The sequence below is a fragment of the Penicillium solitum genome, assembly GCF_028829755.1.
Source record: "Penicillium solitum strain IBT 25940 chromosome Unknown utg000008l_segment0_segment0, whole genome shotgun sequence".
NCBI classification, from domain to species: Eukaryota; Fungi; Ascomycota; class Eurotiomycetes; order Eurotiales; family Aspergillaceae; genus Penicillium; species Penicillium solitum.
In genome coordinates this window covers 1,071,812-1,099,360 of record NW_027072127.1, presented here as the reverse complement: position 1 = coordinate 1,099,360, position 27,549 = coordinate 1,071,812, and the positions used below count along the sequence as shown (strand labels likewise).

Sequence of the window (27,549 nt, the reverse complement as noted above, 5' to 3'; positions counted from 1 at the left end):
GACGTAGCTCCTGAGGTCTTCGGTGGGCAGAGTTTGTCTACATAGTTATAATCTCACAATCTTACAACTTGACTTAGCTTCCTTTGGCATGCTGTACATACTACTTGTACCGTAAATAACCGTTTTGGTCAAGACATATTTGAAACACTGAAATACGGAAATTTGCAAATTTGTGTATCTTACCAGATTCCAATTTCGGTCCCTTTTAGGATAGGCATTTATTGAAATAAATGTTGTTGGCTTACTTTCCCCAGTCTCCAGTAGTCCTGTGGACGTTTCATACAATTTACGCCTTACCTTGCACCTCTGATCTCAGTGCCCAGTCGAGAAAACCAAAGAAAAGTAGAGAACCTTGGAAACTACTTTACTCTTCAAAAACAAACTTCAACTATAACATTATGAGTGACTACCATCACCTTGACATTACCGAAGCAGAAAGCCAGGATGTCCTACAACCGACTACATCCACAGACACAACAGAGCATGAACAACCACCCCAGCCAAAGACTGTTACCTCGGATTATCAGAAACTTGAGTCTAGATACCAGCGAGCCATGGAAAGGCGAACTAAGCAGCGCGATGAATACAAGGACCGGTATCGGGCAGCAGCAACGAAGTTGACCAAATACAAACTTTCCGACGGAGGATTCCCACAGCTGGATGATAGCTATGTGATAGGGCGGGTGGAAAGTCTTCGGGACAGAATCTGGAGGTTCAGTCTTTATCATTACGAAGAGGAAAAAGGTGTCACCACTCGTGGACGAGAGACTCAACCAAATCACGTCTTCGTTGAGTACACTAGGTCCAGCCTGCGAAGTGACATAACCCGGTGGGCGGGCATAAATGGCTTCCATATGAGCAATGTTTATGCGATTATGGAAAAGAGTAAGGGGCTGACAGCATTGTTCCGAGAGTAAAGGAGACCCTCGCTGACTATTTAATAACATATAGACCAGTCAACTGCGGCCGAGCTTCAGAGTTTCCAAATGTGGTCTGCCACTACAACCAAGCTCATCCGTGAGTCCATAAGGCGCGGGGACCCCGGATGGACTGAGAGTTGCAAAAAGTATGTGGACGAACTCGTGAACGAGATATATGTAGCGATTCAACCATATCGTTTCACCCATTCTGCGAGACGTGCTAGAAAAAATCACAGGATGGGTAAACCGCCTTGTCTATGTCGGAGACACGATTGCCCAGTATGATCCTTCTCATGCTGCACTTCCATGGGCCGCTTTTCGATTCCTTTTGAATGTCGCAGTCGGTGATGTTCAGGTTTGGGGAGGCATGCTCGTGAACCTGGAAACAATCGCCCGACTTCTTTACCGTTGTGAAGTTGTTGAGAATATGCACCTCAAACGCTCTTTTAGCATGATGGCCCATCTGCAAGAAGCCGTGACCCAGCTCTATGTTGATATCATGAGCTCTTTGTCCAAACTAGTCAAATACTTCAAACAAGGGTTTTCAGGTATGATCTATGTTAAATACAAACCATTCGAGCTTGGAACTGACCTAGCTAGAACGCACCCTTTGGAGTGCTACTCGATCCGACCGTAAACTCCCAGAACTGACAGCTGTCTACGACCAAGAACAAGAAGTTTTGAAATGGACGGCGTTGTCTGACTCGGAGCTTTCCCAAGCCACAAACACCCAGGCAGCTTCTATAATCGACAAAATGGCAGCGATTTCTAGAAAGTTGGATGCTGACCTACCTCGCATGATCGACACTAGCCTTGCCGTGCGTCGTTCTATAGACGAGGAAAATATATCCAATATCCTTTCATGGTTGTGTACGGTACCTACCACTCTGCACCTTAGGGGTATTGCTACAAGAAGAATGCCGGGGTCCGGATCATGGCTCTTGAACCACACAGACTTCCATACCTGGCACACTTCAAGCTCATCCGCGATATTGCTGCTACATGGTGTACGGGGTTGTGGAAAGTCAACTATCGCTTCATTTGTCGTCGATCAATTCCAACGGCCCTCGGTTGTGCCTGGAGCGAGCCCAGTGATATGCGCATATTTCTTCTGTGATGACTCCAATGCGGAGCCAGAGCGAGGAAGGGCAGACAGTATCCTCCACGCTCTGATTAGACAGTTGGCAGTGGACTCTGTCAATAGATCGATTGACCAAGCTGTACTGTCTTCGTACGAAAAGCGGCTCGACATCGCCCAACAAATCAGAGCGGACATGGCAAGATTGAGTGTTGAGGAGTGCCTCTCCATGCTTCTTGATCTCACTGCGACTAACCCGGCATATATCGTGATTGATGCAATTGATCAACTTGGACAGAATGAGCGAGCAGTCCTGATTGAAACCATGAAGAAGCTTGTAGACCAGTCTGCAAGCATCATTAAAGTGTTTTTTACCAGCTACAATAACGCACATGTCGAGGGATTGCTACTCGGTACTACCAAGCTCCGGGTCACTTCTAACTGTGTTCAAACGGACGTAAGAGAGTTTGTAAATCGGCAGGTAGAACAGGCAAACGCAAGGAGACGCGTTTTGAACGGAACCGCGACGAGCAAGTTGATAGACAAGATGAAGGAGCATTTGATAAGCAGAGCCGGGGAGATGTGAGTATCGCTATGTCGTTCTTTGACATTGAGACAATTTGGACAAAGAACCTAATCTCCACGATGTTGATAGGTTTTTGTGGGTCACTCTTCAGTTGGAATTTCTCTGTCGCAAAAGAACAGAGCAGGATATCCTGACCGCACTCAAAACCAACTCAACCCCAGACCTCGACCAGATCTATGGCCGAACCCTCCGCCGTTTTAATAAGCTAGATTCGGCTGCCACTCAGGCTATCGTGCACGTGTTCTCGTTACTCCTCTATGCCCAGAGACCCTTGCATCCTACAGCCGTGAAACGTACCCTCGCACTCAATCCATCACTTGCCAGAGCTGGGGTAGTGGATCTCGAAGATCTCTGCTGCAGTCTGGTCATACTAGATGTGTCACAAGGCGTGGCTCGGTTCTGCCATCCTTCCGTGCGTGACTACATGCGCCAACAGGAAATGTTCTCTGCACAAGTTGCTCATCAAATTCTTGCCGATATCTGTATGCTGGAATGCGCTTCAGGCCCGAGCAGCGTCCCCTTTGTTGGAGATGAGACCCCCGTGCAAGACTTTTATCATTATGCCGCTGTATGCTGGCCAGAGCATCTTCGGGAATGTGAAGCCTCGGGTATAGATTATGATTTTGGCAAACACGCCGAATCATTTATCGCAGACCAGGATGATGGGTTCCTCAGTCCAGCCTTTCTGACCTGGATGGACTGGATAGCTCAGGTCTGCCATGACTTACCCCCATACCATCGTACGCGAAATCTGTTCGAAAACACCCTCAACGACTCGTTCTCGCCTTTGCTTCTCACTTGCGTATTTGGGTTGCGCGGGCTCCTGCTGTACGTTCTGGAAGTGCTTCCAGACGTGGACATCAATCAGCATAGTGATACGGGGCATACCGGGATTTATCTAGCGAGCTCTTATGGCCGCCAGGATGTTGTGAGCATCTTACTAGACCGCAGCGCTGATTATAAGCTGGAATGCGGTGCCTTCGGTACTATCTCACGGGTCGCATGCTTCAGAGGCCATCTAAACGTCGTCCAATACCTCCTGGGGCGCATAGATGAACTAGAATCCCCCGAGTCTTTCTCTCGCGCATATAAGGCTGCTTGCCTCGGTGGTCATGCAGATATCGCCTTACTCCTTGCAAAGAACTGCACAGCAGCCCAGTCTGCGGACCAACACTCTATCATGCTCCAAGAGACCATCAAGGCAGGGCTTCCCAAAGTGCTGGAATGGCTTACCAAGCCAAGCACCCTAAAATCGTGGGGGCTGCCAAATTTGACTCTCAATACCCAGACAGGCCTGGTTACTGTGGCTATCAAGCAAGGCCAGGTCGCCGTCCTGAAATCACTCCTAGAAAAGCGAACACATCTCATGCAAGCGCTCCCTAAGGATTGCATACCCATCGCCGCAACTTCTGGTCATCTAGCTATGGTCGAGTATCTGCACAGCATTGGAGCCAATCCAGACGAGCAAGGACACTTTGGCTCTGCATTACGAAGTGCTAGCTTGGTAGGGTGTGAACCTATCGTCCGTATGCTTATCGGGAAGGGAATTGACGTTGGGCTCTGTGGCGCCGAGGGTGATGCGCTACAAACAGCTTCGATGAACGGTCATCTCGGGGCGATGGAGCTTTTGATTCAGGCTGGAGCTAATGTTAACCAAGTGGGCAAGCCCTGGGGAACTTGTCTACAAGCCGCAGCTTGGTACGGCCATAAGGACGCAGTAGAGCTGCTACTTTCCCACGGTGCAGATATTTACCAGAAAGGCCATTCCCTTGATGCGTTGCACGCTGCCATCGAAAGTTGTCATGGGGAGATTGCGAAGTTGCTCCTGGCCAAGGGATATCAGCCACCAAAAGGCAAATCCCTACCTGCAGTATCGCGGGGAGATCACGAAAGCTCTCTATTCCTGAAGGGTAACCCGTTGACTACCCAGAATCTGACTGGTAGGGAACAAGCACTTGTCGACGATGACGCAGAGTCTCATACGTGCTCAGATTCAGAGACTTCTGATGTCGAGTCTTCCAACCGGACGACCACACGCGATGACAATGATGGTAATGCCGAAAATGACGACAATGATGATCACGATGACGCGCGTGCACAACACGATGACTTTGCCGAAGGGAGTCGAAATCTAGAACTGAGTGCCGTAGCTGGAGATGTACAGTCCCTACGCTACCACCTCCTCCGCGGAAAGTTCTATGATGGGGCAATTGCCAGTGCAATTGAAAGTGCTGTAATCCACGGACAACTTGAGACATTGAGTTTCCTTGTTACCCAAGGAATTTCCCGAAGGTCGCTGTTCGATGCAGACGACGAGGTAATCAAGGCAATGATCCCAGCTGCTGAAAATGGGCAATCCGAGGGCCTGCAAATCTTAGGTGATGCATCCAACTGGAAATATACGCCATTATCTCAACAGTGGTTGTTACCCTTTGAGGCCGCCATCGAGTCTGGAGACCTTGCTTGTGTTTCGATGCTACTGCAGCATCACCCGCCACCAGATGGGACCTTTATGTGGGAGCTTGCCAAGGCTATTGATACTTCCATGAAAGTTCAACAGCGCCAGATAACAGAATTTGTGTTGTTATGGCTGCAAAAGCATAGCGGGTTGGAAAGTCCAGTTGTCACTGCGAACGCATCGAATGTGACAATTCCCACAGCATCTGCAGCTATGGTCTTATCTCTCAGAGTGTATCTCAATCCGGAAGTTCGTGTTTCCAAAGAGCTTGAAGACAGTCGCCGTGCGTTGCTATCATTGGTTGTTGCAGCAACAACTACAGGCGATCTCGGTCTGTTGAAGCAGCTCCTAGCCAAAGCAAATACCAGAGGCTACATGAAGTACAATGAGCCGAGCAAATTTTTGGAGGATGTTTTCCTATCCGCTTGTTCGCACCATATCCGTGGGATGGAGCTCTTGTTTGGCTCTGGCCTCACCGAGGATTGTTTCCCCAAACAGCTAATCTGCCAGGGCGTCTATGATGCAGCGCTTGCGGGCAAGGCCAAAATGGTCAGCTATCTTGCGAACAAAGTATTGGTGAATGCACTATCTGAGGAAAGCCGGTCAAAGCTTTATTATGCGTTTTTAGCTGCTTCGCATGCAGGACATTCCCGCGTTGTGCAGAGTATGCTGGATCTCACTGGCTTTTGGAATGGCATAGGGGAGACGAACAAGACGACGATTCTCACAAGAGGGCTTGTCGTGGCCGCTGAATACGGACGCAGGAAAACCTCAAATCTGCTTTTGAAAAACGGTGCGGATATTCACGTCTGCGTGCAGGAAGTGCCAAATCCGAGGGGATCTGACAAAAAGATGGCCTCAATGGTTGCGCTCTTTGAAGACAGATTGCCGCCCGCCTGGGAGCATGCTTATCGACGTCAACAACCAGCAAATCCTCAAGTTTCCTCCCGGATAATCAGCCCGTTGCAGGCCGTCATACGAGGTTTTGGGAAGATTGCATTGCGCGAGGATTCCGACTACGGGGATTCTAATTCTCTTTTGAAGCTATCGCGGGAGCTTGAGTCGATTCTTGGCACAATGATTGAGCTTGGTTGCGATCCAGATGACCAGGGTGGGCTGCCTATGTACCCAATTCAATATGCGGCACGTTGGGCCAATGAACGCGTTATTCAGACTCTGCTGGATGCAGGCGCTGAGCCAAATCGGCTGGACGAGGATGATGATGAGCATGGGGAGTCACGGGAGTATTGGTCCCGAGGCGAGAGAAGCTGCCATCCAATTTTACTTGCTGCCGAGAGACAATGTCGCTTCTCATACTCTATCATTGCAACATTGCTCAAGGGAGGGGCGACTGTTCCCAGTACAAGGCAAGGTCAGATCCATCCCGCGGTGCGCATGTCCTTGCGCCGCTCTATAACGTGGCATAGACGGCCAATTCTGCTGCCATTTGGATCGGCCGCTCCCCGGACTCGAGATCATGAGTACAAAAGTGAAGCACTGTCGGTCGAAGCTGCTCGGCAGTTGTTCAATGACGGAATGCGAGCGCTGTTGGCTGAAATTTTCAAACAACTCCCACAACAAAGGACAGATAGACCCGAGTTCCAAATGCTCCTGACTGCGGCATCGACAGCAGGGGATCGCGTGTCTGTTAAATTGCTGCTGAAACATGGGGCGTTGGCGAATGATCCCGATCAAGACACAGTATTCGACACACCCCTCGGTTGTGCGGCACTTTATGGTCATATTCACATAATGAGAGAGCTTCTTAATGCTGGTGCCGATCCCGAATGTAAAGGGTATGTCGGTTGTCCACAGGATGCCATGATCAAGGCTATTATGGGCGGCCACACTGCGGCAGTGCGGCTCCTTGTCCATAGTGGTGCACAACGCGTTCGCACCCAAGGCCGGCGATCCTTTCTTCTCGTAGCTGCGCGGGCGAGAAATTCCCAGATGGTGGACTGCCTGCTTCAATTGGAATTCTTAATAGATGGGGGCTCCGACGCATTGTTAGTGGCGTGTGCGACGGGTGACGCTGATATTGTGTCAAGTTTTCTGTCTGCTGGCATTGATCCGAACACGCCAGGCAAACTCGATCTAAACACGCTAAGCAAGGTCGAGTCAACCCCATTATATCAAGCTTCTCGTCGCGGCCATCTGGCAGTTGTCCAAGAATTGCTGAAATATGGCGCCGATCCAACTAAGAGAGCTGAGGAAGGTCTTGGTGTGCCACTCGTGATTTCTGCAAATAAGGGACATCTCGAAGTTGTAAGGACGCTCCTTGAGCATGGTGATGCCAAGGTTGCCGGGGATCCCTCCTGTAGTACAGATGTTCCAAATTCCATCGCAAGAACTTGTGCTGATAGCTGGTCACCGGCCAAAGCTAATATCCTCGAGCTTCTTCTAGAAGTTGCCTCACAGAGAAGCGATTTTGAGACAATTTGGACAACGGCTATGTCAGATGAATCTTTTACATACCGTATCCATCTAATCGAGCTTTTGCTGGACTATGTTCCACCTAGCCCCGACATACTGGTACTTGCGGCTTCCTGTGGCTCCACGGCGGCAGTTCAACGTTGCCTAGCTCGGAGTATTGATCCAAACAGTCCAAATCAACAGGGCTATCTGCCTTTATCTAGTGCAGCCCGGGGCATGAACAAGGATTTGGTCCAATTACTTCTTTCTCGGGGTGCGAATGTCAATGAGCTGGATGTGCAAGGTCAGACATCTTTACTGGGCGCACTAGAAGGATTCAAGATGAGCTTGGCAGAACCAACACAGAGAACACCTCGTGGCCACCATGCCCTGGACGTCGAGGATACAGTCTACTGTCTTTTAGAAGCCGGTGCCAAGGTCAAGTGTGGCGACAGCCCAGAAGTTCTCGAATTTTCTTGCTCCCTTGGTCATACGGGCATTGTCACCATCCTCCTGGCCCACCGAGAGCCCGACCCCTCGAAAGCTGAGCTCCAAAATGATCTGTTCGCGGCCCTCGACAAAGATTGTCCCGACAACGTCTCTCTTTTGCTCAAAAATGGTGCTGACCCGAATCGAGTTCGTTCACTCCAATCCAATGATCCACGGGCTGAGCATCTCTCACAAACGGGGCAATGGTCGAACAGACACCATTGGAGGCAGCTTGCGGAAGTCCGGATGATTGCCTGATGCGTTCGTTCCTGGCCTCTGCGACGGAGTTACACATCCCTCCTCGGGTGTTGATCACAGCTGCGAGATCTTCGGTGTACCAGGAGGTCCGGGCGGAATGTACTAACCTAGCGCTCATTCTGGAGCATGATGCCTCCTTGGTCGTTCCCGATTCAGTCTTGGAGATGTTGGCTGCTGAGGATGAGGGAAAGCTGCTAAAATGCGTGCTTCCGCGCAGCAGATGCAACGATCCGTCGCGCTTTGAGACCAGGTCCAGGCCATTGGCTCCGCGTGCTCCACCAACCTTGAGCCAGATGCCCACCGATGTGCTCCGTCCACGTTATACTTGAGGCTAAAGTCTGATATGTGCGGTTTGAGAGTTAGCTTCGGCCACGGCACCGTCACCTTCCCCGAAAACGCACTGAAGGCCATCACGAACACCGAGCCCCAGTCTCTCATTACAAAGGCATTTATCATAGTGAGGGGTAAATGGACCAACAGAGGTGGAGGTGAATCCACGCCAAGAGATGCGAGTTCGGTGGTCAGCCCTTACATACCCAAAGAGGAAATGTTGTTTATTTGATTGTGATCAGTTAAGGATCACGAAACCAGAAATAAAATCCGTTGTATACATTACCGTTTTTATATATCAAAAGCGGTGCTCGTGAGTTTCATTATTATTCCTTAAGGACCGAGAAACGAAGAACGTGTAAAGGAATTACATATATATAATTGGATACTTCTCATTTTTCAAGAGTCAAAAACCGAGAATACAACCCATCAATACTCCCATTTCTCAACCTGCATGCATTTATCGTCCGGAAACCTTGTTAGCTTCACACCACTTGATCCAAATAATTTTTCTTTTTCTCGCTCTTTCTCTTTCTCTTCCTCGGAATCATCATATTTTGCTCACTCTCGTTATGTACCAACTACCAAGTCAGTTCCATTTCGCCCGCTATCTGGATGATATGACACCAAGCTCTAGCAGTGTCTTGGTATCCTCCACAATCATGCCTGTCAAGGACTTTCTGTAACAATATCGATTATCAATCCCCTATATATATTGTCATAGCCAATCAAATCACACCGATAAGGAATATAAAAATATAAAAAAGAAATTGATATGCAACCTGTGGGACTCGAACCCACGCCTCTTTCGAGACCAGAATGCTTCACTGAAACAGTGAAAGAGGTAATTCTCTTGAGTCTGGCGCCTTAGACCACTCGGCCAAAGTTGCGAGTTGGGGATGATTGTGTTTTCAGCTTTCGATTCTTGCAGAATGAGAATAGTTTTTAAATTTATACATTCAAAACTAGTTAGTTAACTAGTCTTCAACCTATCATAATAAACGATATCTCCTCTTTAGGGCTAGGTAGGGAATATGTAATAAAATGAAATAATATTTATTCCTATAGTCTTAACTTTTCTTAACCTCGAAGGCTTACTGTGTGGAGTATTGTTCGGCATTTACATTATTGCTCTTATTGGCGTTACTTGGACGCCAAACGGTGCGGTTAGTTAGGCATGGACCGGAAACAGACGAGCGCTGTTCAAGGGTGTTTGAATCTACTTGGTAGTAAATGAGATCATAAAAAAATCTGGAAGAACTGCGTAACTATGAAAGAGACGAAAGCTGAATGTTCTAGTCGTAAGCGGGCTTTTAAGCTTGTCTCTTGTACTTGCAAGTGGCAGGAGGAAATCAATTCTCATCATGCCGTGGATTGAAAATCAAGGATAATTACGTGTCGTGCGTGAACGATGGAGGCTGTTTTCCAACTTTGGAAGGTTGGACCCTGATTGTTGATTTCCCTATTTCTTTCCGTTTCAACCAGACCCATGTATACCGTGTATACCACCTGGGTAGGTATACCAGCTGCTTGGCGGTTTCCAAGATTGACCCCTTCCCTGTTTGTCAGGACCTGCTTGGTTAGTTATGGATATGTAAAATTCGTTTAGACTAGAAAACACTTAAATATCTATCTTCCTTGGTCTATATCGTGGGCAAGGGAAAGTCACCGGTGTGTACATGTATAAAGAAGATGAATGGCCACCTGTCCGAGCAGGAAACAAGGTGTCAGGGTCAAAAGGATGATACTAAAAAGATTATAGGAAAGGAAAGAAAAATCGAAATGTTCCCTCTCGCCTCTATGCCACTGTCCTCAGACAGCTCGGGTAATCAAAAACACGAAATTTATCCCCGCTATAGACACACCGAAAAAAGATGAAAACACAAAACGCCTATGTACGGCCCGATGCAGGTAGAGGGTATCTAGGAGACACGAGGGGCCTGGAGGGAATAAGGTGGTGGTGGTGTACAAAGGATCACAAGAATTTAAAAAAGGGTGTAGAGGTATTAGGCAAAAATAGCAACGAAGAGAAAAAGAACAAGGGATATATAGTGCAGGGAAGATGAAGCGATCATTTCCGGAATGTCAACTTCCGGCCGATGCTGCGAATTGTTTTGATGTGACTATACGACTCAGTCAGTTTCTTCGCCTTGACAGTAAACGAGTCGGAGACGGGATGGATCCATACCTGTCGTCCTGATCATTCTTGCCGGATCGAGCCGTAGCCACGGGGTTACCAGAAGTCATCGGCCTTTGGGGTGGAGGGGCATTGACAAATCGACGCGATGCCTAAACATTCTGTGTTAGCATTCTGGGATATTCACGGTGACACGATGAGACGAAAGAACACGAACCTCCCAGCGAGAATCTACATCCACCTCACTGGCGGACCGTGCGTCATGGATGGTGGGATCTGAATAATTTACGCCGTGGACGTCTGAACTCAACGAAGTGGTCCTAACCAATGGCGAGGCATTCGACTGCATAGATTTGCGTGAGCGTGACTCTGAGTAATCGCTATTAGAGTCATAGCTGGCCAGGCTCTGGGCTTGGCTACTGCTCGGGTTGATCAGGTTGGATGTATTTGGCAGAAGTTGAGACGAGCTTGCAAGCTCACGGAAACGCTTTTGTTGCTGCTTGGAGGGTCGGTGATGGGAGAACTTGTTGCCAAGAATGGCGGGGGCGTGCGAGATAAGGGCTTTGATCACGTCTTTCTTGAGACGCAGGGCAAGATCCAGGTTCGACCATGTCTTGTTGCTGTACTCAAGAACTGGAAGGCGGAAGACGAAATCATGGAGATCCTCCAAGTTGTGCTCTCCTTTGCCCTTGTAGCTCATGCAGAGAACCACATCATTTACCTTCACACGTGCGAGGGTCATGAAGTTGGAGGCGCGGGAGATCATTTGGGACAGGTCGTCGGTTGGCTCTTTGGATTTGCCGTTCTTGTTCGATCCTTTACCCATTCCGAACTTCTTGCGGTTGTCTTCGCCGGCACTGTGGCTGGACAGGGATCTTTCAGTAGGCTGTTTGGTCAACATGCGCAGACTATCAGCGGACTTCTTTTTGCTGAGACCACCAGTCGTAGCAGGACGGCCCGTTTTGCGCGCGGTCTCTGATACACCAAGTCGAGTACTATCCTGGTGGATAGGCGTCATCACAAGACCCTTCAGATGGCCTGGGCGATTGCGCGACTTAGTCTCATCTGAAAGCGATAGTGTAGGCTGGAGTCGCAGTTCGATGGAGCCCGGTCCCTTGGAGGTGGCGAGATTGTCCATAGACGAGCTATCACCATCGATACTCGCTGAGCGTCTCAGTGGCGCGCCGTCCAAGCCTTCGTCCTCGTCTTCCCCATCCGAGCCCTCAAGCGGCTTCATGTTCTTGATCATGAAAGGCGAGAAGCCACCAGCCTCAAAGGCGCTGGAGCCCACGTTGGGGAAGATGTATTCGAAGACTTTCTGGCCTAGCTCGTGTTCGAGCTGAATCTTGAGCGGGAACATTGAAACTTCGAAATTGTCAAGCACGGGGATACCGGCAACGGCCTCCAGCATGTGCCATTTGACGCGCAACATGAAGTCATCCAGGGTGCGTGCGCCGTCGAGATAAGGTGCGATAATTTGAGGGTAAATAGCGTCTGGAAGCAAGTTCAAGCCGAATAGTCGCTCGATCGATACCAGGTTGTGGTTCGAGCCATCAGTATTGTCGGTCCGTTCGTATGAAGCATTACGCAGCTGGAACTCAATCAAGGGCTCGGAAGCCTCCTTCATCAGGTGCCACACGACTTCACTGGCGGATATGCTCCAACGTAGTAAGCCGTGGACACCAGCTGCCCTGGACGAACTTGGTTCCATTCGCCGCTGGGAAGTTGTGATTGCTTTCATCATGAAGAAAAGTTCATCCTCGCATTGAGACAAATCGCGTTCGAGAGCCAACCGATCCTCCCAGCCCTGTTTGTCCAGGAACTTGGCGTTAATCTGGAAGTACTCTTTGATTTCCTCCAGCTGGCGAATGCGTGCTTGAAGCTTGAACACCATTTCCGGGGCGCCACGGAGGTCACTGAAGTCGGAAGTGAGCATGATCCTCTCCAAGCGCTCATTCCGGACCTTTTCGAGGGGTTCGCTGTAGAGCATGAGATCCAGGACAATAATGTACATAGAATAGTACTCTGCAGAATCACAAATCGCGCGGAAATGAGGGAAGTCCACACTGATTGAATCTATGCGGTCTTCTTGGTCCTCAGGATCAGGTCCTTGCTGACCCTTTACCACCTCTTCGTTATACTTGAGGCGGAGGTTGTTGAACTTGTCGTAACGCAGGGTGGCTGAAGTCTTTTGCACAATACGAGAGAATCCAAATGGATTCAGCTCGAAATCGAACATGGCTTCCAAAGTCAACCACGGTGGCCACGCTGATCCGGGCGCGTTTCCGTACTTATTGCCAGCATAGAATTGCAAGTTGGCCATCAATTTCTTCTGTGTTGCAACGAAGAACTGGGCGCCGTCCATTTCGAGGGAGAAACGACGCTGTATCAAGCCGCTGACATCGTCAGAGACACGCGCTTTGTCCATGATTGACACGACCTTGAGTTCCATGCCTTTGGCGGCAACAAGCAAGACCGACTTCTGGTTCTTTTCACTGAGAAGCTGGATTTGAGGCGCAATGAGACGCAAGTGATAACTGTTCTGGGGTGTAAATTCCGGCACAATGTTCTCACTCGAATTGTCCGAATCAGAAGGGGATTGGGGGTTCGAATCAGATTGGGTGTTTGAATCATATTGGGTGTTTGAATCTGATTGAGGGTTCGAGTCCGGAGGCTCGTTATCGTCAACATTCACGTAACGGTTAGCATCATTCAGCAACTGTTCGATGCGTTCATCAACCTCCTTCTTCTCCTCCTCATCGTGGTGCGAGGTTTGGGTTTGCGTCTTAGACATTTTAGGATGCTTGCGTTTGTTCTTGTCCTGCTCCTCCACGATATCAAGGATGAATTTAACAGCGCGGCGAGACATGTAGTAGATAAATCCACGTCGCTGGCTCACTTGGTGGCTGTACCGCAAGACGATGTTGCGCAGGGAGTTGTTCCATTTGAGCTGCAAATTGTGGATCATGAAACGATTGTTGAAATCACTCGCGAACTCATCGTTGGCCGACGAGTAAATTCCGTCCAGACCTGAAGAACGGCCATCGGTTGTGGAGTCAGCATCCCGACCTGTCCGTCCTGTTCGGAAAGAAGCAGTGCTGGGTGCCACGTTTTTGCCAAGTGTGTCGCCATATGGCGTCCGCTCGTCGCGCGTGACGCTCCTCTCAAGACGATTGAGAGTTGTGGTCAAGAACTTGCGTCGTCTCGCCAGAGACTCGGACTGGCGAAGGAATAACTCATGCTCAGCTCTCAGGGTTTCATTATTGTCTACATCCCTCATGAGCTTGAGTTCCATTTCCCCAATTGTGCGTTCATAATTGCGAATTTGTGCCTCGACTATTGCAAGGCGGTCTTTTACCAACTCAGTCTGAACACGGCGAGGATCGTTCGTTTCAGACATGACACACTCGTGAGTCGGTTCGTTTCCAAACGTGCTGTAGCCCGTTTCATCGGGTCCAATGTCGCAATGATCTGTGTTGCGGAAGTAGGTGAAGCGCGGGGTAAAGGCCAAAGGTAAGATCTGGGTACGGGGATTCGACTCCTGTGGAAGGATCCAGTCCGGCTCCACGAAATCATCCATGTCGACCCAGTCCAGGTTGTGATCAGGGATTGTGAACCGAGACAAGTCAACTGATGGAACAGGCTGCTGGAAGGAAGAGAGAATATCATCTTTGTTCCGCTCGACATCTTCCGCAGTTGTGCCTGCGATGCTGGCAGACACGGCACGGAAGTCTGCAGATTGCATGTCAATTTGGGCTTGATTAATACGCATCGCACTTGTCCTGGTCTGTTTTGAACGACCCACGGCATGTGTTTTGATCTGCTCGCGACGTTGATGAATATCAAGTTTCAAGCAATCAAGGCGAACCTTCAGGCCCGTGGCCGTAACAACCCTCTCTGCATAATCTTCGCGGTCTTTGTGTTTGTATATATGGGCCACAAACAGAGGTGCGAGAAGAATCTTGTATTTGACAGTTGCCAGATGACGATTGAATTTTTTGCTCGTCTTTGTCACTCCTGGCCAAAGCGGTCCTTGGCGGACAGGAAGCGACATCACGCCCGAGAAAAGAGACCACCAGTTGAAGAAGTGGGTGAAGAATCGCGGTGTGAGATGGATAGTGTTGTAGCTCGAAGATGGTTGAACATTGTCGACAGCCCAGTCTCTGTTTTGCGGTGCAATAATCGATACAGAAAGGTGGATATGGTCACTCCGGAAGCCACGATAAGCATCGTAATTAACACGCTCGGATGGTTTGACAAATTTAGGGTTCTTTAGAATGACCTCATAATGGGGTTTGAAGGAGAAGGACCTCGCATCATTGTCAGCATCCCGCTCGAAGACGAGACCTGCTGCCCATTTGACATCGCCAGAGAGCTTCATGACAACCTTCTTGAAGTGAGCAGCGTTCTTCTGCTCGCTGGATGCAGAACTGTTGTCCAGCTCCTCTGTAGTTGCCTCGTTTGCCCAACGTGCTTCAGCGCTGTAGTCGGGGATAGCAAGCACGTATTCACCACTCGTTACAGTCATGAATTCCATAGGATTGTCACTGGTGTTAACATCCAATTGGACATCTCTGCGCCAGCACATGACAAAGCCGCTTCCAAACCCGGTCACCACATATGGATCACGAGAGCCCTTAAGTCGCAGATGTACATCACCATCTTCCTTCCAGAGGACCTTGATCCGAGAATGAAAGCTGAGTCGGATCTTATCCCAGAAACCCACCCGCTCCGAGGGATCAATCTCAGGCTTGGTGAAACCCTCAATGATCTTCATCATATCTTGAATGACAGGCTGGTAGGAGACACCCCATGAAATGCTAGTCGGCAAACTTGTGTTTATCTGGACGACAGGGTCTGAGTAGGTCTTGACTGGTGTAACAGAACGCCACACGGGAATCTTAAACGCATCACGGGGAGACCCGTCAGACCCTTCGCATGCAGGAACGAGTTCCACTTCGACCTGTCTTGCAGATTCATGGTCACGCCATTCTTCTGCGATGACAAAGTTTGTTCGCAAAGACCAGCTGGGAAGTCTTGGGGATTGACCTGGGCGCAGGGCTGGAATGTGCAACAGATCTAGAGGATAATCTCGCAAGTTGACGCGTGCTTCACCCATTTCCAGGTTGAAGCTCATTGGGATGAGCAGGCCGTATTGCATATTCATGGGCATTCCCTTTCCGATTCGGTTCAAGTAACTGGGGAACTCATCGATGGCGAATGAGGGCTTATCAATAACAAGATTGACATCGCTGATCAAAGCTGACATCAGACCTGGTCTGTTCGGAATAGCAAGAATGGTTTCGGTCTCCTTCACATCCGGAGGAGGCTCATCTGCACCACAGAAGAGATTTCGAACTTCTTTGATGGAAGTGCCCTGGAACATGAGAGCTGCATCGATCTTCTCTTTCCATACTTGAGCATTGTACTGTTGAAGTCGACCCCAAGCGGCATCCACAGAGATATTTTGCTCTGATGAGAGACAGGTCGCGCCCTCGGTATCATAGCGGTATTTGCGACTTCTCCCACGTTCCTGGGTGCTAGATCTCGGCCGTTCGTCAGCACTCCTGCTTCGCCTTGTATCTTGGCTAGTTCGCTCGCTACGCAAGGTCCGATGACTCGATTTGGCTCGTAATCGGGATGTGGCGCGGCGCTGGTCAGATTCCCTAACTTTATGAGATTTCAAGTGGAACGCGTCTTCCCGGGCCAGCCGCTGAACCTGTTCAATCAGGCCAACTCGATAGATGCAGCCCAGTTTCCACTCAAAGCCATCGTCCTCCATTTCGAAGAGCAACGCTTTGCTGCGAAGAGATATCCTGGGCACTTTCTTCGGGCCCTCTGGTTCTCTCTTGGAGCCAAATTCTTTGCAGCCATTCTTGAAGCGATGATGCAGTTGTTTGAGAGCCTTAGAAGTGTTGATAAGGTTATCAAAAATGCGATGCATCACCATATGATGAGGTATGCCAATTCGGATGAAGTCTGTCCATATATCAATCGATTTTTCTTCAATCAAAGTGTTGCCATGTTTCATCTTCATTTTTCGGAAGTCCAGCCTAACATTGTTCATGCTGCCGATTCTTGCCCAAATACCCTTGAGCTTGGGTGCCTCTGCATGGAAGCGAACAAGACTGGCTTTAACATAAGGGGTGGAAAGACGCTGAGAAGCACCGGCAAGTCCGTAGATCTGAATCATTATTTGAGGATCGTTCGGCAAGTTCGCCTTAAGCTGCACAGCCGTTGCCTTCATGTCGTAGGTGACCAGCTCCTTCTTTGGAGACCATTTGTATGCTGGAGGCGGCGGTAGCGATATGCTTGCATGCGCACTGGATTTGCTTTCAGCAGACTGCGAGTGTTTTTGTGGCAAAGGTGTGAGCACGTCTTGGATCACAGAAATCGCAACACCAAGGCAGTAGAACCGGTACAGTGAGTATTGAAGGTATATGCCCTTGAACACGGAGGTGACATGCAGGACCGGTCCGAGGCGATCACTGTGGGTGCTTAGGGCAATCTCGAATCGAGGCAAAGAGAAGAATGGCTCAGGTTCCAGATAATCTTCTGATTCGATGACAAAGCCGTCGAAACCACGCGCGTGGAAAGCCAGTCGCCGACCATCTGAAACGCCACGTTGGGTGTGAGTGACCTTGGGAGGCGAGGTTGGAGGGAATCGAAAGGGCGATTCGTCGCCGATGGTGGAATGGCTGGGAGTACGCCGCCTGGCGATACTTCCGACATTTTTCTCTGTTTTTTGAGCTTTGTATTCCGCTGTCCACGATTGTAGTTGCAGAGAGACACCACGAGATATATCAGAGACGGTGCTATCCACACCAGCGATTTCCACACTAGACCCTGTGGCTTCAAACTGAAACTGGAGTAACCATGGGGGCACTCGTCTCAACACGCTTGCCTTTTGGTCATTTGCCGGTATTGGTACCCGCTTCTGCGATTGCATCTGAGTGATGAATTGCTGCAAAACTTCGCGGATTCCGCGGTTTACCTCCCCATCGATCATGTGGACTGAACATTCGTTAAGGCTTCCTGAGGCGATTACACAGACCTCTGGGGTGGCATTCAGATGAGCTTTCAGCTCCAAATTCTCGTTTGTGAGCAAATTGTGTTTGTTGCCTGTCGGAGTCTGGTAATAGAATTTGTGGGAGGCGACCCGGTAAATGGACGATAGCGAATAGTGGGCACCGCCTTCAGACGAATGAGAGGATTCGATATCGAGTGAGATAGAGGAGATGGAGGAGATAATGAGGTTGTAATCATCGGGAGTACCAGACTCTTTTTCGATTGGAAGAACAAACCGGATCACGGGTTCGTGGACAGAAAGCTTGATGCTTGCCTTGGGGAGTAATCGAGAAATCAATCGATGATTATCTCGCTTCTTCGCTCGAGGAGAAGATGCTCGACTTTGTGCCAGTTTTAGCAGTCTCGAAACATGTTGCGGTTGGAGATCAACGGAGGGTGATGTGACGACCAAATTTGCGAACAGGACATTTGTGTTCCGCTCTTCGGCGTTCTCGTCGTCGGAGGTGCTCACTGTCTTCGAGGGCAGCGTGGTTTTGATGGTCGTCGTAGCCATGGGGATGTATAGAATGTTATCACTTTCACCCGATTCGTCGTCTAAGCTGACTGAAAGAGAGATAGCAGCAAGAAGAGCCTGGTGGGCAACATCATTCCGCTGGAAATACATGCGATGCTCCGGGCTCTTTGGGTCCATCCTATGAAGATCAATTCCAAGCTCATGCGATACCACGTTTAGATATACGGGTTTTTGCCCTGCAGACAGAGACTGGATACCCTTTGAGACGCGGAAGAAGCTCAGAGCAATCTGTATCTCTTGTATACCACGAAGTAATGAGCTCGCAAACTCCTTTGAGTCCGCCACAGTCTGTACAATGGAATCGTCTCTGCTTCCAGGCCTGTCGAGTTCGTCCACAAAATCGGCAAATGATATCTCGTCGTCGGTCTCGGTATTCGATGGCCCTTGTGCTGATTTTTTGACCGGCTTGATGCGTTGCAATATCGTGCGGACATCGTCGTAGGGAATATGCATACGCCCAATCTTCAGGGCCACCGAGGCGTCTCTGAGTCCATCCAGATCTTTGTGCAGAAGTCCATGAAGGTTCACGCCCACATTATCCAATATCTCGGTTGGCTCCCGGCCGTCGACATTGAGTAGAACATTTTGAGCATTCATAATCCACTCCGCTGGGCGTTGGTCTCGCGACATATCCTTCTTGCGACGAAATAGCTTGCCCCGTTCCACCATCTTCCTCCGCGTGTCGACTGAAAGGGAAAGCGATCCAACCTGGATCTGGCCGGCGTTTACGAAGTGGACGGTTGTGTCGATAGCAGTCAGGTCCACGAGAGCCAACCAATTGATCTGCCGGTGTAGTCGCTTGACACGTTCCTTGATTCGTGTTAACGTCCTCCATGTTTTGCTTCTTCCGCCAGGTTCGGGCGCGGCACGGTCTTCGGATGGTTTAGGTGTCTCCAATATGCCGCGGGACGCTTCGCCTTTTCCTTGCCCCAGAGTCGTCGAGTCCACGGTAACCTTCAGCTCTGTCAACCGAATGCTGATCCATGTCGGCTGGGCAAATGATGAGGGGTGTAACGATAATCCAAGGCCGCGGATTTCAATGTGTATTCCTTCCTTCGGGGTGTATGCGATTCGGCGCAGCGAAAAGTAACCGATCCGTTGAATGGAGATTCCCGTCGCGATCCGGACGATAGCGAAGATGAAAAAAGACGAGAGGTAGAGAAGGAGGAATCCCACGAGAATCGAGGTCGGGTTAAAGAGGGTCATCGCGGTTTGCGATCAGCAGGGGGCTGATCTCAGACAGGCAGTGTCGACTCGCACATCGAGGTTGTGCCGGGGTTCAATTGTACTGTTTAATTAGATCCCCGAGTCTCTACTGTCCGTCTGGTTGGAATCAGGGATTCCAGACTCCAGAACAGCAGCGACGTTATCCATCAAAGTCTCAGTAGGATGAGCACTGCAGGCTGATTCAAACAAAATGAGTGTAGGCGAATCATGCCGGGGGAGGATTAAAGGGTAAGGGAGGATGAGAGAGGTGGGCTACCGGACAGATCGGAGGAACTGGCCAAAAAAAAAAGCGGAACGCTAGTTATTTCCCAAAACCGGCTTCTTTTTTTTTTACATCGCTTTGACCTTTGGGGATTATTTGATATATTATACTGTACGGAGTAAAGCTTCTTTATATTCCAAATCTATTCTCCGAATGTTCCTATATAGTTGTTTATATGTATGTTCTGGTTGATCGACACGCGACCCAAGACATTCCCAAGGTTCAGGGGAGATCATCTTGTCAGCCCTGGGGGCGACTCCAGGCCCGGGCTCTTTATATTCATTATTCTTGAATCTATGTCTCTTTGTTTTACTCTCTCTCCTCCTCATATTGTACAATAATTTACATTTTCTTTAGTTTCACGTATCCCGCTTTTCAAGGTTACTTCGAGCTTGAAGGGACCGGTCGAGACTTCTCCAGTTCCTCGATCTTATCGTCAAGAAGAGCAATCTCAGCTTCAATGCTAAGCAGCTTTTCACTCAACATCTCCCTGTATTCTTGGTCAGAGAGTGAACGGAGTGGGATCCATTTAGATTCAGCCATTCGCTGCATCAAAGGTTTTGATGTCTTGTGTGCATTTTCCATTTGCCACGCGTCCACTCGGTTGAAGACGCTCTGGCCACAGTAGCCGAGTAATGAGAAAATGATAGCCCCCGGAACCAGCCGGCCTCCTATATGATCTGGTTAGAAGTGATGCCACAGGATGTTCTTTCGGTGCGGGATACGGTACCCATCAACTTCGTTACACTTCCGCCGGCAATGCCACCGCATAGAGCACTCGCGTAAGTGCGCTCCTTCAGCGAGGCTTTATCTTGGTAGTGATGTCTAATGATGTTACTCCGCAGCCCTGTCTCAATATTCAGGTTAGACATCAGCAATATAAAACATAAGGTGTCTCCACATACACCAAAATGCTGAGCCGCATGCAAACCAGTGGATGCCACATGACAATGAATGAATCATGGGATTGGGCGATCTGATGACTCCCGCGGCTCCTCCATAGATCAGGCCAGCAGTTCCTGGTTGAAAAATTAGCACTTCATCTTCAGGGACTCATTGTGTCTGTATCCCAAACAATCTTATGAAGGGCAGATACTAACCGCTAAGGGCTCCGACTTTGGCTGCAGACAGGAGGGCGCTGGACTGAAAGTCCTGCACGTCTTTGATTTGGTCACCCATATTTTCTTCAAACTCAGAGATGCATGAGTCCAAGAGTCATGGAGGGGTATTTACAATAATCGAATGCACTCATCAAAGCAGCAATCCAAATCAGAAAGGTTCGGGTCACGTGTCCGATCAATGTTTCTGGATTATGTAATTCTGTCATCCAGCCCTGGAGATGGACGAATTAGGGCATAAACAATAATGTTCAAATGGGATAAAATAGAACTGAGGAATTTGCATATATTTTATATTCTTGTTATGTAACAATTGGCTCTTTTTTAAATATGAGGAGAAATGGTAGATAAAGAAAGTGAAGATCCATAGATATATATCCCCACATTGCACATGTCCAGTTGATCGCCTGCAAGACTGAGCCCCACGATCTTTATTTCCCCCTCAAACTGTCGCTATTTATGTACTTTAACTGGCTCAAAAAACCAAACCTCCACTTTAATACGAGGCGCAATCTCCAAGAACCGCCTATTACTACGCCAAAAGGCTTGCCCAGGTGACTGTTGAAGTCAATGCTCGGTTCTCCGAGCCAGCTTTGCAATGTTATTGCATTTTGTTATACAAACACTTGGAAATCAGGCTGACGAAGCATAGGAATGACGTTCACTTGTAGTCGTACAATGTTCAGGGTTACTATATCTCTGGGTGTCTTCTTAGTAGTTTAAGTATTAAAGTAGCTGTTGATCAGCGCTTTATCAAAGTTATCGGAAAAAACCATAGTACTACTAAAATTCACTATACTTAACCTAGTATGACTAGATGAGAGTGGCACTCTCTCCGTGGATCAATTTATGGAAACCATGGCTAGGTTACTAAAAGAGGTAGATAATCTCTACGATGGGGGTTAGGCAGAGGTAGAGGTTCTGAGGTATTACATAGTAAAAAAAAAACCTCCGCCCAAAAAGGCTATACCAGGCCTATATAGTATGTTGTACTAGAGGCTCCGGTAAAGTATATCATATTGAACTAAGAACTGATGCGGAACGATCTACAAACACTTGTGATACCGCTGGCTCTTACAACTTTGAAGTAATTGAGGCGACTGCAAACCGACTACTTCTGGAGTGACAAAACTTTAGCCAATCAAGTTGCGACAGGGATGAAGTTGTGTAGTCCGTCCTGTTTTTGGGGTATATTTTATGATATATTTTTAGCCGAGTATGAAGAAGTCCACCATTGTAGACAGATAAGGTACGAACTCGGATTTTTCTCTCCCTCTTTTTTTTTCTTTTTTTTTCTTCTTTACTCATTCGAAGCAAACAAAAGCACGAGTAAGCTATTAGTTTCACATCCCTTGTTATAGGAATACAAACGGATTCGAAGATGATTGCAGTTCCAGTATAGACCGATCTCGCGGCTCTGATTGGGCTAGCGTCATCACTAAAAATTTAGTAACCCGTCCACTTCCATGCCGCAGCCGACTTCCCCTCTACCAACTTTTCCACTGTGGGTTTGCAGATATTGAATCTAACACACTTGACTCAAATTTTGATTCTTGGTTTTCTCACCAGGTGTCTCTGATCTTTTGACTTTTTCTTCTATTCAACCCTACCCTCCGAGAAGCGCGCACAAATCCCGGCGCGTTTCCCACTTCAAACCGCAATCATGGGTTCGTTCCAGACCTTCCATTTCCCCAGGGCATCGCCCCCCCGCGAAAATATTCATAGGCGATTGGCTAACATGATGAAATATCAGCTCCCAAAAACAAAGCCCAGAAGATGTCTATGAGCACCTTCTTGGCCGATGAAAGTGAGTGACCGGGAAAAATTTGGATGATTGGATGATTGGATGATTGGATGATTGGATGTGATTACTGACGACTATAGGCCTTGGCTCTTGGGCTGATGAGATGGAGGATATGCCCCTTCCTTGTAAGTCGCAGATCTTCCCCCGCTATGGAAATTGCGAAATTATACTAACAAAATTTATAGCCAGTATGTAGTGTGCCCGATACCCTAACATCCTAACATGCTTATCGTTGATCGGAACCCTTGCTTACAATATCGACAGCCCAGCCTTTGGCATCCACCTTCAGCCGTCGCCCCGCAGGTGATTTGGCATTCGGCTCCGGCTCCACTGGCGGTTTTGGTATGATACCCCGCGCGCTAGATATCCAGAGAACAGATTCTGACAGACTGAAATGATTAGAGCGCGAGCGTGGTGGATATGCCGTCCGGGAGCCTCTTGATCTCCCCACCCAGCCCCCCTACACTTGCCACATTGGCAACCTTTCCTTCGAATCAACCGACGCCGATATCTCCGAGTTCTTCGCTGGATGTGGTGTGACGAGCGTCCGTCTCGTGGAAGACAAGCTGACAAAGGCCCCCAAGGGTTTCGGATATGTTGAGTTCGAGACTGTCGAGGGTCTGCAGAAGGCTCTGGATCTCTCTGGCTCGTCTTTCCAGGGACGTTCCATCCGTACCAGTGTTGCGGAGCCTCGTAAGTACTGAAGGTTAGTGTTTGGTAAAGATCTCAAACTGACAGGTTATTTTAGCCAAGGAATCTCGCCTGGAAGGCAAGGATCTTGACTGGTCCCGACGTGGCCCTCTCCCCGATGTTCCCCAACGCCGTGCGCCTGAGCGCTCCAGCTTCGGACGTGGCATGGATGCCGGCTCCGATGCGGGCGATGACCGCGGTGGCCGCCGCAGCAACTTCGAGTCCGACGGAAAGCCCCGTGACTTCAACAACTGGGAGCGTAAGGGACCCCTTTCGCCCTCTGCCGGTGGCCCGCCTCGCGAGGGTGGCCGAGAGCACAGCAACGACGGACCCGGTTCCAGCTTCCGCAGAACCGAGGCCGCATGGGGTGAGGGACGTTCCCAGGACGAGGGCTCGCGCCCTCCCCGCCCCGAGCACGTTCGCCCGGAGCCTACACCTACTGCTGCCGATATGGACAACCAGTGGCGCGCCAGAATGCGCCCCGACGAAACTCCTAAGGAGCCCATCAGCCCCGCCTCCCCCTCTGCCACTCCTGCCGTTCCTGCTGCCCCTGCTAGCCGCCCCAAACTGAACTTGACGAAGCGCACTGTCTCAGAGAACCCCACCCCCGCCTCAGCCAGCGGCGACTCCAAGGCCAGCCCCTTCGGTGCCGCTCGCCCCATTGACACCGCTACCCGCGAGCGTCAGGTTGAGGAGAGACGCCAGCTTGCCATTCGCCAAAAGCAGGAAGCTGCCGATAAGGCCAAGGCCGAGAAGGCTGAAAAGTTCGCCGAGAAGCAAAAGCAGCTCAAGGAGTCAGCCCCTGCCGTGGACCACAACGGCAAGGATGCCCTGGAGACCCCCAAGGGTGGTGGCAACTTCGAGATCCTCCAACGGGCCGGTGAGGATGGCGAGTTGACCGCTGACCAGGAGACCGAGGAGACGACAGCTGCCGCTCCTGTCGAAGCCAAGAAAGCGTCTGCTAACGGCTGGAGAGCCCCGGCCCCTGAGGCTGGTGCTGGTGCTGGCGGTGACGACGAGGGATGGAGCACGGTCAGTGTGAACAAGCGTAACAACCGCCGTGGACAGACTGGTCGTGGATTCGCATAAACGTATCGATACCCCGAAGCAACGGCCGTTTTTTGCCCTGAGCCTTGGATTTTACCGGGTAGACAGGTGGGTTAATTCTGGACGAGGTTCATTCCGGTCTTGGGTGCACTGCTCGGTCGAGTTACCTTGAGCGGTTGCACCGAGATAGGTTTGTCACTCATAATTACCACCTGCTCCCGCCATTTCTCAGTGCCGGACGTAGATTTGCTTTTTCTGATTGAGCTTTATTCTCCTTTCCACTCCTACTCTTTTGCCCTTTGGTTTCATGATCTCTTTTCCTTTTTTCGTGGGCTAGATTTTCCGATATACATCTAGTCCTCGCTTCGATGATCTGGCAGTCCGAAAAGTTTCATTTTATGTCTTGTTCGCTATCTAGCTATTATTCCCATGCGTGACTCAAAGTGATCTGCCCATGACCATTACAGCCGATGCGAAATGAATACTACATGTTCCATTTTATTTTCCCTTTCCTTTTTTTTTCTTGTTCTCTTTTTCTCCTCTCTTCCGTTCGATTGACCACGGGTGGTCCTGTTTCTTTCTCGTTTCTGTCTGCCGTGGATCTAGGGGGTCGGGGGTCTTTAAACACTTCTTTCTTCTTTCCCGGCCATGCGAACAAGACGACTCTGCGAGAATAGTCATTACGAGCACCCCTCTCATGAGCACAACGTTGATGAAATCAATTCCTGTTCTTTTGCTCTTCTTTCTGTGGCTGCTTCCAATTCAATTCTTTTGGGGTCTTTGCATGGGAGAGTTATCTTGATGGTCCTTGCCCCATTTCTGCGTACTAACCTTGAGTTGAATTTCCGCTTAGCATAGAATGAAATGCAGTCTTCACTGACAGTTGTGCTTTTGTAGAATGTTTAGGGTATGTAATAGTGAGAGGCTACCTAGCTATACAACATAGATATGTTGCCAGCATATCTCTCCGTACAACATACGTACTTCATAAGTGCCCGGCCTGTATATTTCTGCCAAGGCCAAATTCCAAAACACTAGTGTATCAGAACGTGGTCGATCAGTTTGAAGAAATGGGGAGGTTGGACTTTTTCTAATGATGAACAGTGGTTATAGGGAGTAATTATGAATGTGATATCTAATTTTAGTAGTAATAGCATCTAGATCCAAGACATAAAACAATAGTCCAGATTTCATGGTCCTCCGTACTCCGTACATAAGTCGACTATTGGATCAAGCAAGGGTATAAATAGGATCCACTAGTCTCAAACGGGTCGAACGTGGCAGATTTATGTACCGAGGATATGAGGTGTGAGATGTATGGAGTTTAGTATATACAATCAACTGTGCTCGCTTTCAATTAAATAGTTGTTTTGAGTATGTTTTGAACATAGTTCAAGATCCCCATCTAAATCGCATTCATAACATGTTATGAGATCATCCAGGAACCAAGGAGATACAATTGGCCAAGAAATAGAGTGGCCGGTATGGAATTAATTGTAACCCCTTCAAAGGGTCAGGGATTATGATTTTCAGCCTTTGAAATTTCTTTCTTTTTTTTCTTTTTTATTAGTATTTGGGGGACTTATTAAACCCCATCAAATCACCGTTACATCCTCTTAGCACTAGTGAAACCAATTAAACCCTGACAATCCCGGGGTAAGGCCCCATGTTGTTATGTCGACTACAACATCCCTCACTACCACGCTTGTCGCACCGGCCATGAAGGGTGTCGCTATATCAGAAAAACAATGTCCTATGTGTTGGGGCGAAGGATTTCCCCAAGATGGTTCTGGCGCCCACGATAGAATCCAGGAGCTGGAGGGGCAGGTGCATGCGTTGACAGCGCGCGCTTCCGCTACAGGTAAGCCTTTGCAGGACTCGACTGTTTTTTTCGCAGACTACATACACAAGCATACACAAGCATAGCCTGAATGTGATCGCATGTCTACAGAAAATACAGCAGTCTACTGTTTTTTTTTTTTTTTTTTTGCCAAACCCTTCCCTTTCTTCCAACCCAGCCATAAACCAAGAAACTCCCCGCTAACCCCATCAACAGCAACCAAACTCACCGAGTACGAAGATGAAATCCGCCGTCTACGCGCCTCTCAATCCCAAGGATCCTACCATACTCCACGAAGTAGCTCTTCACTGGGGAGACCCCCTCCCAACCCGACCACTCCTCACCACAACGCCCAACATCCTCCGAATCCCAATCCCAACCCCAACCACAAACATACCACAGCCGCCTCACAAACCTGGCCTCCCTCCTCCCCTACCGACGCGGCAGCGCAACCCCAGCAAGCGCACCCTCAACATCCAGCGGCGCCGTTCTCCCAAGTACCCCGACCGCGCTGACAACACCCCACACACATATGTCCCCCGCGAACAGCGAGCACACCGCCGAGTTGCAGGATGCGCTTACGCGCGAACAGAGACTGCGCGAGGCGGCCGAGTCGCAGCTTTCGCAGGCGAGTACTGAGTTGGAGGAGTTGACTGTACAACTTTTTAGTCAGGCGAATGAGATGGTTGCGGAGGAGCGGAAGGCTCGCGCGAAGCTTGAGGAGAGGGTTGCTGTGTTGGAACGGAGGGATGTTGAGAAGCGTAGTCGGTTGGAGAAGTTGGAGAATGCTATGGCGCGTGTGGAACGTTTGAGGGCTTTGGTTAATCATCAATGATGGTTGGAAGGCTTTTGGCTGACATGTGGAGGGGGGGTTTTTTTGGCTTTTACGACTGGTACGATTGGATTATTTGATGATGGGAATGATTGGGCGTGTATTTGGTAGGATTTGGGTTGGGATTCCCTGTTGATATTTTTCGGATGGTGTTATTGGAGACTTTGGTTATGGTTGGGGGTTTTTTGCCGACATAATGTGAGGAGTTCTTGAATTGTAAACCCGATCTATCACGGAGTTTCCGTGTCCTCGTGTAGACACTTGGAGAGAACCTAGGAAGTATTGTACAGAGTACATCAAACTAGTCCTATAAAGTATAAGTATCCGCCAGAGAAGTGACTTAATAGGAAATGCATCCGACCAAATGACGTGCGTCAAGGTTGGACCTTCCCGCAGTTTGAAGTGGCTTTGGGGGACATTCAAATGTACTCCACTGCTAAACTTCCTTTAATAGCATC

General features: G+C 49.2%; 6 protein-coding genes across 6 annotated transcripts; 4 read left to right on the top strand and 2 right to left on the bottom strand.

The window, feature by feature from the left end:
- Positions 1–398: 398 nt before the first annotated feature.
- Positions 399–8,201, top strand: N7455_009690 (uncharacterized protein; the record flags this gene model as incomplete). The annotated part of the gene is made up of 5 exons (XM_040956505.2): positions 399–885; positions 952–1,017; positions 1,157–1,468; positions 1,521–2,580; positions 2,654–8,201. The coding sequence occupies 5 exons, from the start codon at positions 399–401 to the stop codon at positions 8,199–8,201; spliced, it is 7,473 nt and encodes a 2,490-aa protein (XP_040813196.2).
- Positions 8,202–10,602: 2,401 nt separating this feature from the next.
- N7455_009689 (FMP27 family protein) lies at positions 10,603–19,477 on the bottom strand (the record flags this gene model as incomplete). The annotated part of the gene is made up of 3 exons (XM_040956358.2): positions 10,603–10,654; positions 10,720–10,820; positions 10,886–19,477. The coding sequence occupies 3 exons, from the start codon at positions 19,475–19,477 to the stop codon at positions 10,603–10,605; spliced, it is 8,745 nt and encodes a 2,914-aa protein (XP_040813152.2).
- Positions 19,478–20,141: 664 nt separating this feature from the next.
- Positions 20,142–20,939, bottom strand: N7455_009688 (uncharacterized protein; the record flags this gene model as incomplete). Its single annotated transcript, XM_040956420.2, has 4 exons — positions 20,142–20,431; positions 20,491–20,607; positions 20,666–20,779; positions 20,861–20,939. The coding sequence occupies 4 exons, from the start codon at positions 20,937–20,939 to the stop codon at positions 20,142–20,144; spliced, it is 600 nt and encodes a 199-aa protein (XP_040813176.1).
- A 1,602-nt stretch (positions 20,940–22,541) lies between these two features.
- On the top strand, positions 22,542–24,461 carry N7455_009687 (translation initiation factor 4B; the record flags this gene model as incomplete). Its single annotated transcript, XM_065606266.1, has 7 exons — positions 22,542–22,545; positions 22,632–22,685; positions 22,763–22,807; positions 22,868–22,870; positions 22,947–23,024; positions 23,085–23,375; positions 23,431–24,461. The coding sequence occupies 7 exons, from the start codon at positions 22,542–22,544 to the stop codon at positions 24,459–24,461; spliced, it is 1,506 nt and encodes a 501-aa protein (XP_065460229.1).
- Positions 24,462–26,002: 1,541 nt separating this feature from the next.
- Positions 26,003–26,774, top strand: N7455_009686 (uncharacterized protein; the record flags this gene model as incomplete). Its single annotated transcript, XM_040956440.2, has 2 exons — positions 26,003–26,280; positions 26,476–26,774. Exons 1-2 carry the CDS (start codon positions 26,094–26,096, stop codon positions 26,772–26,774), a joined length of 486 nt encoding a protein of 161 aa, XP_040813080.2. The 5' UTR covers positions 26,003–26,093.
- Positions 26,775–26,791: 17 nt separating this feature from the next.
- N7455_009685 (uncharacterized protein) lies at positions 26,792–27,094 on the top strand (the record flags this gene model as incomplete). Its single annotated transcript, XM_065606265.1, has 1 exon — positions 26,792–27,094. The coding sequence occupies one exon, from the start codon at positions 26,792–26,794 to the stop codon at positions 27,092–27,094; it is 303 nt and encodes a 100-aa protein (XP_065460228.1).
- Positions 27,095–27,549: the final 455 nt, after the last annotated feature.